General features: G+C 29.9%; 1 protein-coding gene across 1 annotated transcript in view; it reads left to right on the top strand.

Moving 5' to 3' along the window:
• The window catches only part of LOC107166701 (uncharacterized), an 82,170-nt gene that overhangs the window by 41,892 nt on the left and 25,271 nt on the right, over positions 1–15,007 (top strand). The window contains exon 3 of the mRNA XM_015515470.2: positions 3,354–3,536. Within this exon, the coding sequence (XP_015370956.1) occupies positions 3,354–3,536 (183 nt within the window). The remainder of the gene's footprint in view (positions 1–3,353; positions 3,537–15,007) is intronic.

Genomic DNA, 15,007 nt, shown 5'->3' with positions numbered 1-15,007 from the left:
GCATCATCATCGTTATTCGTGATAACAGCTATGTAACGATATTTGCCGTGTCGTGCGGTGCATACCTAATGTTCTTATATTATTATTAAAACAGAATATTTTATATGCATTATTATAGTTTAGCAGGGCTCGAGAGTTAAAAGAAAATATTTACTCATCGGAGCTTGAAAACAATATAAGCACCTTAAAACGCTAAAAGACGGCGGCGTGCTCAATAATAAAGCACAAGCATCAAAATATTATATGGTATATAATTATGCGAAATTCGATTTTTTTCCACGCAGCGTGTCTCTCTATAAGCTGTCGGTGAATATAAAATCATTTACATTAACAACAATAATGTATAAAATAATAATTTGATATTACTCAAAGTCATCAAAATGGCATATACCTAATATTAAAGTTCTTAAACGTGTGAAAAAAAGAACGTACGTAATTACAATCACCGTTCACATTATAATGGTGTGTAATGGATACCAAATAGATAAATTAGATTGTACTAAGACTTTCCTAGTGTATAATTTACAAAATATAGCAATAATAACAATCTGAGAGTAGTGATACGCACACAATGCGTAAATTTAATAGGTTCCTCTCATCTGTTTTAGTTTGTTTGGGCTAAACAGTAAATGGTTAACTCCGATATGAAACCAATCTAGGGTACAAGATAATCTAAAAATGTTTTTTTTTTTTTTTTTTATTAGATCAAATAGAATATTAATTACAATCTATAATTCATATATTATGTACAATGTACATACAATAAGTAAATTTGATAATATAAATAAACAATAACATGAATGGCGTGAGGAGGGAGGCCCACCAGTGTGGAAAGCCTCTAAAAATCTAAAAATGTTAAGTCCTAAAATGTTGACATTTTTACATTTGATTAAATTTACAAGAAAAAAAAAAATAAAAACGATATTTTAAATTCAATGAAATGAATAGAAACATTTGATATTATGATCAACAACCAACTATGATGAGGTATTATTTTTCAACATATAGTTTGATTTTTGATTAGCTTTAAAAGTGTTCTACTTATTGTTATAAAAATATATATTACTCTAAACGATATCGAAGCCAAACTGATCGAGTATTTTAAAAATAACGTTTAAATTAAATTGGTTTTCAGAAAAGCTGATCCATGATGTAGGTAGTTTGATATAGTATTAATATATAATAACATAGTAATGCACATAAAACTCAAACGTAGCAGAATATTATATTATATACGACGTAGGGAAGACTGTAAATAGCGATTTGCCGGTCACACTTTCGTGGAAATACGATGATAACTTTGACGGGAATTCGAACAAGGTTCGCCAATAAAATAACGGAAAGGGCGAATATATTTTAGTTACTACCTACTACCCTAGGTACTTTATATTATAACGTTCATGTAACAGAAATTGACGTTTCTCGCGAAAGGTTCACCTGAAATAGTATACCAATTATTTTATAAAAGCAAAGTGCTTTTCTAAACACTTTGATGTATTATGTATTATAGGTATGACGAGGAATGGGGTATACTACTCGGTAAACGTTTTATTCCACTGCACTCCTTTCATATAAATTCTAAATACTTATAAGTATACATTTCCTTTAATAATATCTGACATCAATGTTTTTTGTAAAAGTATTATACTTCCATCATATTATAAGTTAAAAACGTAGCGAGTAAAAAAAAAAAAAAAACCTAGACGATCTTAAAATGAATTCAAAATATACATGGAACGGAATCAGACATTTATTTTTTGTTTGTAAGTATATTAGAAATACGAATACCTTTCAAATTATATAGAATGTGTAGCCAGTCATAATCGAATCACCTCTAATCACGCGAATTATTACTAGGGCTCGGATTTGGTAGCGAAATAAATCCTTAAAAAAGCATTTTATGTAGCCAAAAAGCAAAAAAAAAATAATTTATTAAAATAATTCTAAAAAACAAATTTCAATCACACATAAAATTAAATGATAAAAAAAGGAATTTACGACCATACTTTCTTTAAAAATCATTCTATTGGGTGCTAATGTATTTTTGTACATTGTACGTAAAAAAAGACCTTTCCACGTCAGCCGATGTAATCGGTGAATATTTCATATAAACTAAACCATTTGAATCATACTGTTCCACATTTACGTTTAGTGCTGTGCCATTATGAATACTATTGATTTTTAGAAGTTTTACCCACCCATTATTCTTTGTAAAAACACTATTGCTCTTTTCTAAAATCAATTTCGCATTGGCTTTTAAACTAAAAATAATTGTAGGTAAAACTATTTCAAAAAAAAAAGGACCAAATAGGGGAAAAGCAATAAAAAGCTGGTTTTGTAGAAAAAATCAAAATTCAGTTTACTTCATTAAAATCGGAACGATTCAAAACGTATTTACATATAAGAATTGTCTTTCTATGACACTCTCCTAAAAAGAAGCATTTTCAGCTACAAAATCCGAGCCCCAGTTATTACTATATATAAATATATATAATTTATATATTAAATGGTTTCCAGAGCAATGCAAGGTGATCGCGCATAGCTCCGTATTCTCTCTTTCTCTCTCTTGCGCACATATATGGTAAAAAATACTTAATATAATATATATATACTGATTTTATACAACCTATAACTATATACCTAAAATCTCTGTAAATACTACGCTATTGTTAATAATCATTATTCATTATACATAATCCGACTGCAGAAAACAACTGCATGCATACAACGCAGTATATAGCTGCACCGGTTCGTTGATCGTGTCGGATCATCTCTTCCGGCCTGCCAAGATCGCGGTGTTTAAGAGTCACGATAAATATAGCTTGTCCAATCAAATTAATGTGTTTCAAAGCCGTACACATTGATAGCAATAATAATGACATAACGACCCATGTCGGCGGCGGGGCCAAAGTCCTTTTCTCGTCATCGCGACAAGTCATCCGAAGGATTAACACGATTTTCGGTCGCTACCACTATAATATGTCATCACACTGCAGCTTCGCTCTTTCTCTCTCTCTCTCTCTCGTCTCCGTCCTAACGCGCTTTCGGTTTTTATGTTTATACATACGCGTGATAATAATATATAATCAATAGGTGGATCATTTGTTCGTGACAGGGGTGGGAGTGAAAAAAAAAATTAAATCTTCGGAAAACCAAATACACCTGTGATATTATATACATATCAGATCGCCATTATAATATATATATATATATAGGAATAACGTTGTAGCGATTACTATTATTTTTAGCTGCAACTGGCCAACAATTGTCGGTGGTGGACGATCGCTTTTTTTTTTTTTTTTTACACAAACTAAAACGTCCGCTCATTAATGATTATTTTTGTCCCGTTTCAGATGAGGGTGCTGTGCCAGGAGTCGATCACCACGGAAGGAGGCGTGGTGGTGGGCAGCGGCGCCGGACCGACGGAGCTCTATCCGAACGGCGAGGAAGGTGTCGACGACGTGGGCAGAGAGAACTTGTTTGTGCTCAACGATACCAGGGAAGCTTTGTCTCACGACGGTAGCGAACACAATTCCGTAAGTGAATATTTAACGTATATAACCACACCTAAGAGATGTAGTAATAATAGATCATTATGAGGCACATAAAATATACGCAGTGTAATAAACCAGAAACAGAAATTCAAATCTGTTGCTAAATACAGCCATTATTATTGATTAAAATTTCTTTGTATTATTATGTCCGGACGGCCCAGTCTTAAAAAAAAAAATAAAAAAAAAAAAAAAGTGTATGCCATCATATTAGGCGGTAGCAAATGATTTAGTTTAGCATCGCTGGCGTGAAAAAAATAATTGGTTTCGCTGAAGTCGCCAAAGTAAAATCTCCCTGAAATGACACAGTTTTTCGGGTTGAAGTACGTTTTTGTTAATATGATATAATTTAATCAAATATAAAAATATACCTGGGATCAAATTAAGTCTGCGGAAAAACTTGCTTGGGATAATGGCTGGACTGACGACAATAAATTTCAGGCCAATGGATTTATTATATTAGGTGAACTACTCGAACAAATTTTCGATTGGAAGACTAAGCTCATAAGATTATCCTGCGAAAACATCACTATAATAATAATTTTACCATCTAATTTAACTTTTAAGTATATATAAAATACCTACCTATCCTATTATTTTATTTATAATGGAAATAATTTACAACAAAGTAGGTCACAACTATTTTTTTTTATTTCTGTTTAATTTTTACAGCTATATAACATTACGAATTTTTCCTTTTTTTCATATCCCATAATATTCTAGATATTTATTTTCGTAAGCGAAATAGAAAAACGGCTAGTAGACAGTCATCGCTAACATCAAACAAAAAAATATTTTTTTTATTATAATAATACATTTCCATCGCGCATTGTACATTATTGTTCATCCGACCAACCGTTAATTTACAATATATACATATATGGCATATATTATAGCATATATGGTAACTGATCGTTGCAGGCAATTAATTTTATACATACTATGGGGAACTGGCGAATTTTAGTTTACAGTTAATAAAAATATAATCGTTTTCGGGTTTCCTAGGGGGCGAAAATCAAAGCGAAATACAATATAATAACATTAAAATCATACACCACAAATGGATCGACGCAATATTCCGATAAAATTATTTGAATAATGGTGTGTTATGTTCTACGATCACTATTGGACAATAAAAATTTTATAAGGGCTACATACCGATTAAATAAATTTGAAAAAATAGATGCGCATTGCAAAAATATTAAAATAAATTATTATTAATGATTACAAATCGTTTTATTGTATAATATATTACTGTCGTGAAATCAATACATTTTAAAGTAATTCAAAATTTGTCCTTTTTGCACTTAATTAAAAACTAACTTTATAATAATAATTAATATTGAGAATTATTCTTTTTGTTAATACCAATCACACTTCTTAAAATGTCGTTTATATTATACATGAGATTTTTTTAACTATTTGTTTAAAAATATTTTAAATTAACTTAAGTTTAATAAAGGTTTTTGCACTTTTTTATTACTCTGTCTGATATTAATTATTTGATTGTAGCTTCAGTTTCATAAAAAAAAAACTATAAATTTCATGTTACGTTTTCTAAAAATGTATATTAGGCCAACTTCCAACGAGAACCGCAGTTTATAACACCATTTAGTAAAAATTTTGCAATTTCAAACAAAAATTGTATTCTTAAAAATATGCAGTACAATATAATATACACAGTGGTACAGTTAAAACCAGGATGAGATAATTATATATATTTAATAAATAACGCCGAAGAACTTATACATATATACCTAATAATATCAAGTACTAAGAATATGCCTACTATTATAATATTATTATTATTTTTTTTTTTTTTATAAAAGAAATAACCCTCGGCAACTTGGCCATTGGGATAAAATACATATTTTTTTTTTTTTTTGAAAGGTGTTACATAATAATAAAGGAAAAGTTTAATAACAATAACAATAGATGCCTAAATTATTTGATAATAATAAGGTTGTGTTTTATTTTTTTTTAAATGATTTAATAAGTTTGTCCCCCTCCCCAGTCCTGTCTCGTGGAGAAACATGAATATGTCTGTTATTGCAGAAAAGGTCCTAGTATATCGTATAAATCACTGGATAGATTATTGCGATTTCTTGTATCGAGGTATGCTAGACATTCCGACATTCCGTGAGAATATGTTTAATAATTGTAAGTTCGACCCCGCACGTCATACACGGGGGGGGGGGCTCTATTATTATATTATTGTCTAGACGTTAATACGATAACATAAAATAACAAATAGGTATCACTGGAATAAAAATAATAAAATAATATAATATAGTAACGTGTGGATTTTGCTTATCAATTAGTTATTATTCTTTGGAGCGACCCTTTACGAGTCGAGCTTAAAGTGCGTTCAGTCATTGATGTTTGGATAGGTACTTATATTTTTTTCTCATAGTCATTATTCAAAAACACAATATTATAAAGGTTATGTTGTTATTGCAATATTTTTGCCAACTATATAGTTTTTTCATACCCAATATACAAATTATAAATGGTTAATAACAATATGTTTAAGTAATTATTTTGATTACTCATCATCGTATTCGGTTCATTAATTTTTATTAAATATTATGCGTACACTTGGTTGGCGGTAACCCCGTTTTATTATAGAACCGCGCACCCGGGGAAAAATATTTTCTTTTTATGCGAATTTCTCGTATTTATTATTTACAAAAATGCACACATAGGTTTGACAAATTTTTGCCCAACTCGTCAGATTTATTATGCACAATATAACGTATTAATGTAACGTATAATGCATAAATATAAAATATACCATTGAGATGCGATTTGAGGAAAATGGGTGGCAAAAAGGTCGTCCATTGTAATTTAGCAACCCACGAGAATTATAATAACTCGTTAATATAGTTGTTTCAACAACAACAAGCAACCCGTAGTAATAGTAAATGAGAAAAAAAAATTGCAAACGTACAATGCAGTGCATTCATGCACATGGCACACACTGCACACCCCTGCAGCGAGCTGATTGTACATGATGATTATTATGTCGTGCGCTAGGGAATATTTGAATAAATATATTCATCATTGGTTGATATAGTGGGCATCATCACTTCATCATAGAAATCCACAGTTAGTAAAAAGTTTTTGAAAATACATGTGCAAACTTTAACCCTGCGATCGATTGTATGATATATATATATATATATATATATATATATAAAGGAGAATGGCAAAAAAACAGATAAGTATTTTATAAATAATTTTAACGTTCATAATCGTGAGGGCGTATGTATAACTACGTATATATAGGTACCACATGTACCTATACGATTTGGTCGCAATGATATGGGTCCAAGAGTGCTGCAAAGTTAAAAATAAGCCACGAGGGCATATTCAACCCACCCGTACTTGACATTTACAGACTAAACTTTTCTTTCATAAAACGAGGGTGGGAAATGCAATTTTTTTAAGGACGGTTCGATAGGCAATCGTTTTAAAATGCAATTTCATGTACCTACCTATACTGCAGCTGCTATTGTTTGAGTGTACAATGCGTACTATGCATAATATATTATATTATTGTCATTGCGTTCAATAAAACTCAATATTTTGTACTTATAAGAAACTAATTTAGACAAATTTACATCTAACAGCTTGATAAATTAACGCCTTATTTGAACTATCTCTGTCATATTTTTTTAGGACATTGCGCAAATCAACTTTTGAACATAATTCTGACGAAAAAAATATTGTAGAATATACTTATTCAAATTTCGAGAAATTTTCCTAGAAATAAAACAACAATCCATAACAAAGACGATTAACGTAGATTGTTTTATTGATTGTCTTATTTGTATATTTTATTTATTATACTAGGAGTAGTTACTTTCTGCCCACTGCAGGTCACTTTGCTAACCCCAATTGAATCTCTTTTTTTTGCGAGCTGTGAATTTGTAACTCTAATATAAAAAAATCTAAACGAACAGCGCAAACTTTATAAATATCATTGTATCGATTTCCACTTATTTAACTAAATTGATTTTGAAAAGTGAAACGTATTCTTTAAATTATAAAATATATTAGGTTTCAAATAATAATAATTATTTTAATTCACATATTCGAGAAGCAAGTGACACTTTATTAGCTCCACTGAATTTAAAAAATAAAACTATAATGTCAGTAAATCAAATAATTGTATGTTCGATTATTATAATTATGTCTTCAAATACCCAAAATTACTCGTGATATTGTCACAATTGTCGATAAAATATATTTTTTATTATTTACACATTCTCAATAATAAATCTTATCGCCTGTTTGCTCAAAGCTCGAACGCAGTCGAAACGAACTACGCCAAAATGATATTATAAAATCGTGGTTAATATTACCGTTTCATATTGTTACCATATACCGTTCGGACATCATCATTACATCTAAAACCCTACAACAGACAATGACCATTTCAATGATCACCATTGTTTCAAATCTCAATCAACGCTTGTTGTTTTTTTTTACCATTTATTTTTGTGTCCCGAATCCAATTGCAAGTGCGTTATTTTCACCGGACATTTACAAGTTATTATAACACTAATTTAACAACAACGGCGACGACAGAAACTATAATAATTATTATTGCCAGCTATAGCTGATAGGTACTATATTTTCCGTATAATAATATTACTACTACCCATCAGGTTGTTGAACTCAAATTCCCATGTGTATATATATATATTATATGTGTGTGTGTTTTTGTGTGCGTGTGCGTGTTGTAATCATCTCGGTGTTATCTATATTATATAGGTACACGCTTTGACTTCATAATTTGATCTGTGTCTGCAGAACACCGACGGACATCAAAAACGATAGCACATTAAGGCTAAAAACCATGATTTACACATAAGTATTTTTTGAACGGAGTTATAATAGCAAGCACGTGATATAGTAATTTGAAGTTAAAAATTAATTAAAAGAATATGAAATATGTTTGCTATCTACTGTCAATTTAAACATTATACTTGAGGACTTATAGTAATCTGACACTTTGAATCAGACAATGAAAGTTTAAACTATTTTGTATTTGACAATAATTATCCACGACGGTTGTTCATGTCGTAGTTCACAGTAAATGCGAATCATCGTAAATATATCTTTAAAAAACACGTGAAAAATTATAAGCCATGCTACGAATTAAAGGTAAACGATTACCTAATAATCTTTACATTTGAGAATAGTCCAATTCAATATAATATTATTAAAATTTATAATATTAAAATTAAAAAAAAAAATGAATTCTTCTGAATATCAATTTGGTATGGTGTATGAAACGAGTAGAAACAACATATTAAATCAAAAATATTTAACCATTGGAAAACAGAATATCGTTTAATGTTTCAAATTTCTGAAAACAATATTTCTCATACGTCATAATAATATTAAAGCTCAAAAAATGTTCAAAGAAAATTTAAAAAGGTTTCAAAACCACGTTCTACTGTTTCTGACTAAATATAAAGTTAAAACATATATTTTTTCGCTTTGACGAATATAAGTGGCTGCAGATATATGCATAATTCATTTGGCAATTTAAAGTCCAAGTGTGATATAACGATTAAGATAGAGAAAAATAATAATATTATATAAGTATCTACCGTGATCATAATATTTTATTTATATTATAGTGTGGTTCCGAGTTTCATGGAAAAACCATTAAATACAATGCGAATACTACTGAGAGTTGCTGTGAACTAGTTTGAATTCTAAAAACACTACGGTTATGCAGGATAAAAAAGAATATTATATTATGCAATATTATACGAAAACAAAATAACATTTTAAAATCTACAGCGTCGGACACGTCTCTTGAAGACGGTTTTGTTTTAACCGATTGATACTCTCGCTCTATCCTTATCTCTCTCAGGATATTGAGTACAAAACATGTCGAGACGCGGATACATCGTACAATATAATACATTATAATAACGGATAAAGTCGAGCACAGCTGAGAATTGAGATGCATTTCACGAGTATAATACATAATAGTCTAAACGACGAGCAATTGATATCGATTTACAGACATTGTGGTGTAGTGAATAATGCTGTAATACTGCAGGCTAGACACGCCATTAAGTTGTAATATTGTATTTTGTATAATATATAGTATAAACGAATCGGACAAATTTGTTTTTATATTATATAGTATACAGCAGACACATATGTGACACAAACTATCTTAAAGTGGATGATGCACGGGTTGCTGTACGTGAATAATAATAGATAAAAAAAATTATTATTAAAATAATACCGCCGAACTTCACATTATAGTAATAATAATATAATATTTTATACGCAGCTATATCAATGATAGATATTATAAAACGGTCGGTCTGGATGAAAAGCATTAACATGTAAAAAAAAATATGTTCTCGAACGCTATATCGGTGTAAAGCTGCTTTATTATATGATATAGATATTTTTATAAGCTATATCTATTAAACGGTCTTTTTTTGTTTTTAAGTCTAGCTTGATGTGTGTAATTATGTAGTCTATATAATCGAACGTTAGCACGATAAGCCCCGATATACCATATAATAATAATAATTGTTATTGTTCTATAATATATATTGTTGTCTTCAATATTGTATATTTCATTTTTTTTTCATCGTTTATCGGCATGGCAACGGATCCATTCAGCCGATTAATAACCTAACCTAACCTAACGTCATCTTCATTACAACAATGGGTATAACACATAATCACCTAATTCTGATGTTTTTTTGTAAGTTTAAAGTTGAGCAATAGCACGAATACATATGATCTTAAATGTTTTTGATGAACTCCTAAAATATTGTGCTTTTTTCTATACTATTATATTTTATACGGATAGACACAATATGGCCGACATTGAATATCGTTTGAGACAGTTCGTTTAATCGGTTTATATTGTCTATAGTAGCCAGTATTAGGCACCTATAATATAGAAAAATACATATAAATGGGTACGGTCTTCAAACGAATTATTATAATTTTTTTTTTTTTTGACGTATTGTTTATTACAATCTATATTTGAAATTGACCCAATTAGCACATCATTATTAAGTGTGATATTATGTGAATAAAAAATTATGTCAGCGAAAAAACTCACCAATCACAGATACCGCCCATCGATGACACTGCTATATTTTTATTAACCGGTGTCCGCGAATAAAAGTGAATATTAAGTCGAAACATTTTACTTATACCTGCCTACTTTCAGGAAACAAAAAAAAACTGTTTGAAACCTGCAAAAGTTAAAATGTGTGTAAAAATTATTATCTAAATTTTTTATTATGATCAATATACTTGATATTTTATCGGACATAACAATACATCATATTATTGAACTATTCTTATACAGATTGACCAAGATAATATTATATGTAGAATACTTACTACATAGCTATTAATAATAATATCGATTGAATGAATGAAGAAGAGAATATAAAGTAAAATTAACATTGTACGTACCTGCCTAAAATAATTAAGATTTTTTGTACTGTGTTGATTTATATGTTTGCGTTAAATTTGATTGATAAGAACGCGTGTATCCGAAAAGAATTGTAGGTACCTATTTGGAGATATCGTTTATTGGCACTGATTTTTTGGCAATAATGGGCTAAATTTTTCGAAGATTCTGAACTTTCTCCTCCGCTTGTCGTAAACTGTTATTTTATTCGCACCTTTAGACTATCTTTTTTAAATAAATTAGTTTTAAATAGTATTTTTTTTTTTTAATGTATGATGGATTGTTTTTAAGAATCACCTGTTTCGCGTAAACGCATCCTATAAGTATTATTTTTCTTATTGCACGCTAGTGATATATAGTGGTTTAGGAAATAACACATTTTTGTCAAATACATTTTTAAATAAAGGAATATAATATTTTGATTGTTTACTTTTATTTCAAATCATTGTATACTGTGCAATTAAAATTAATATAATTAATAAATACAATTAGTGTACCTAGTTAACATTAATGGATATTATGTCTAAACGTATTATATTTGAAATGAATTGGAATCACAGTTGATCTTTAACATTATTCTATGCCTAGTCACACCTACTCTCAAATTGTCCAACTCTCTATATCCAAAGATCTTAGTAGCTAAAGATCATCTTTTCCACCTCTGTTATTAATTTTTCCCTTATTGACGCTCTTTCAACTGAATATGTTAATATAATCAAACATACGCTAATTTTTATTCTGCAATCAGGCTTCCGAATTTAAGAGTGTGATCTTACCAATTTATATTTATTTCAGATTCATGTACATAATTTTCGAGATATTATAATTTAATTTTAAAAACTCGTAAATAAAAAAAATTATATATATACCTAGTAAAGCTAAAAAGTAAAAAAAAAATGTAGCTCTTAAACTTTTTAACATTTAACTTTTTAACTATATTTAAGCTCACATTTAACCTATATATACTTATAATGTACTTATAACCTATAGCTGACAAGTGCACTTATTGTCACTTGTAATATTATAACATGCATAATATATTATTATGTTCAGTCAACACATACGATTATTACGATATATTATCATAAATAATATAATAATAATAATACTTTATTTTGCAAATAAGAATGCAATACATTTAAAAAAAAAATAGTAAATTAATATCATAATACTCGCATTAACATTAATCTATATAACGATAGGTAATGCACGTCACTATTTTCATGGAATAAGGTATTATTGTTTTCATATGTACGTAGGTATTAAAGTTTTTTATATTTAAAACATATTTTACAAAATGGTGTGTGTGCACTTTATGTGCACTTTACGTGTGCATATATATATATATGCACTCTTCGGTTTCAAAACACGTACGTGATTCGATGGAAGTTCGCATAAATATGGATCTGCTGTATAATAATAAATGTCATTTTCATAGACATCACGATTTCCCGACAAAATGATAATATAATTAATATCATAATTTTGCACTTTTGTATAGGTATAGGTACCGCAGTCGTTGTTGCACTTCCTGCTGTCGAGGGGCGATCACTATAATAGCTCGAATGAAAATATTTAAACCAATATACAGCGAATTTTATTCAATTATGTGTATTGTTTAAGAGCTTTTTGCAATTTTACTCGTGCTCTTGCGTCCTACTTTCCACTCTTGGAATTGACCTTTCATCGCCAACCTTTATCCGTGTTTTATCATATGCCATAAAAGTTAGACATTACATGTCTATACTTAACCATAACGACGTTATCGCTTTTAATATTACACTGCCATAGGCCTTAAATGCGTGCGTCTCCGGTGCATCCGAGATGCATGCATCAAAGAGAATTCAAATTGCAGTATAATAATAAAACGCATCATACAATCACTATATTTCGAATTTCCGCAGTATATGGTAGTTATAATATGGGAAGATCGAAATTTTCATCGGTTCGATTCATCGACTTATAGTAAATTGTATATATATAGGTATTACCCTTGCTACTCGCACTTGGATGGTTTGAAATATACAATCTACGATTTTGAAACACAATGTTGTATTCACTTTTGTATTATAATAATATTGTACACTATACGCTATATTGTGGGCATTTATTAGTGCATATTTTCTATTATTTGTTTGGTTTGTATATACTTGAAAATCGAAATAATACTACACATACTCACACAGTTTTGTCGATATAAGCGCCAGCGCCGCATGTGAGTATAATATTTTATGATATGATATCGAACGAAGCTGTTTTCGAAAATTCTATGTATGAACGCACTGCGTATAGTTCTGCCTAGATAAAAATATCGTTTAGAATCCCCGCCAAAAGTATTATACGACAGCTTGTTATTTTTTACGACTTTAGTCGGCGACTAGATTCGATACAATTTAAATGATGTCTTTGCAGCTGAATCAACGAATGTTGTCTGACAACGTGAAATCGAAAAGTCTAGTATTATTTTTCATTTCCGTATATTGTGTTATATTATGTAGTGTACGAAAATCGAAATATACGTCACTGGGCTTGATCGTTTTCACGTGATAAGCCGTGCAGGAAATAAACAACAGGAAATTGGAATGTCAATCGTTTTGCGTGTTGTACTGTCGTATATAAAATGCCTTTATAATATCGGGTCAGCATGACCATAACGAAAGTCGAAACACCGATGAGGCCAGTAAATTTCAGAATAGAATATAAGGTTGTTCACCCTCTTTTTCGTTCTATAATTCAAACTACGATTTTATGAATTTTTAAATATAGGTATCTACTTAAAAACCGTATTTCCAATTTTAATCTTAGATATTTATTATACTTTAAGTATTTTTAAAAATTGTCAACGTTGATAGATTAATGCCAACCTCTACAATTTTCCAATCACAATGGCCCTCAAACCTTGGATAGTACACTGAACTAAATAATTCAAAAATTATTCGATTGAATTTTGATTACAATAAATTATTCAGAAAAATTATCCACTAAATAATTTGCAGTTGAAAAGAGTTGTTGGATATCATTTGAAAAGCCAAAGTTTTTTCAATTCTACGGGACACATCCTTTAGCAAGACCGAAAATACTAACAATTTTTAAAAATTTTAAAAATCAGATCCCTAGTATAAAAAACGCATTATTAAATGGAAAAATCGGGATGAAGCATGCTTGCAATTCACTCTGTATTATATCGCCACCGTATATTATATTAATATAATATTGTGAGGACGCAGATAATATTATTTATATATCGGTTGCAAATGAAACGAGCGAAAAAAACACACGACCTGGTCGTTCAATTGTGAAGGTAAAAAAAAAACAATTTTGTAGTTTTTTTTTCACGTCCCAATTAGATATCTACCAATATATATTGCACATATCGTATAATAATATACATGAAAGAATCCCGCCGTCGATAAAATGTCACGTTCAAACGTGTTAAACACCGTAGCGAACTTAAATACACTCGTACATCAGCTATTGTATTATTATTATTATTATTACTATAACCCATTTATTATAATTTTCCTCTTTTTGATGTATTTTATTTGCGGGTCGCGGTTTGAACGGCATCCGCCGTGGGCAATAATGTGGTGGATGTCTTCTGTCACAAATAAAAAACCTAAAAAATATACGCAATGCGCAAAGCTGTCATCAACATTGACAGTCAAGCCTTAAATAAATTGTTTTCAATATTGTTTATATTGGTCATTACTTCAGTTTTTGAAAGATTATTTCGCTACTGCCGGACACAATTACTGGATTTGGAGGATATTCGCGATCTTAAATTTTTTTTTTTGATTTTCTGACGGTTCGACTGGATTTCACCGTCCCTCAACCCCCCCCCCCCCCCAACGAGTAAGGGATCTGACCATTGCCATTTGAAAAATGCAATTATATATACTAAAACTATCGTTAATCTGTAACACGTGCGGTATACAACTGTGTACAGCTCGGTGCAGTACTGACATTTTTGGCGAGCTTA

Source organism: Diuraphis noxia, unplaced genomic scaffold (assembly GCF_037042655.1).
Source record: "Diuraphis noxia isolate RWA-SAM2 unplaced genomic scaffold, SU_Dnox_SAM2 contig0001, whole genome shotgun sequence".
Lineage (NCBI taxonomy): Eukaryota > Metazoa > Arthropoda > Insecta > Hemiptera > Aphididae > Diuraphis > Diuraphis noxia.
Note: the sequence above shows the minus strand (reverse complement) of the source record. Positions and strands in the feature narration are given on the sequence as shown.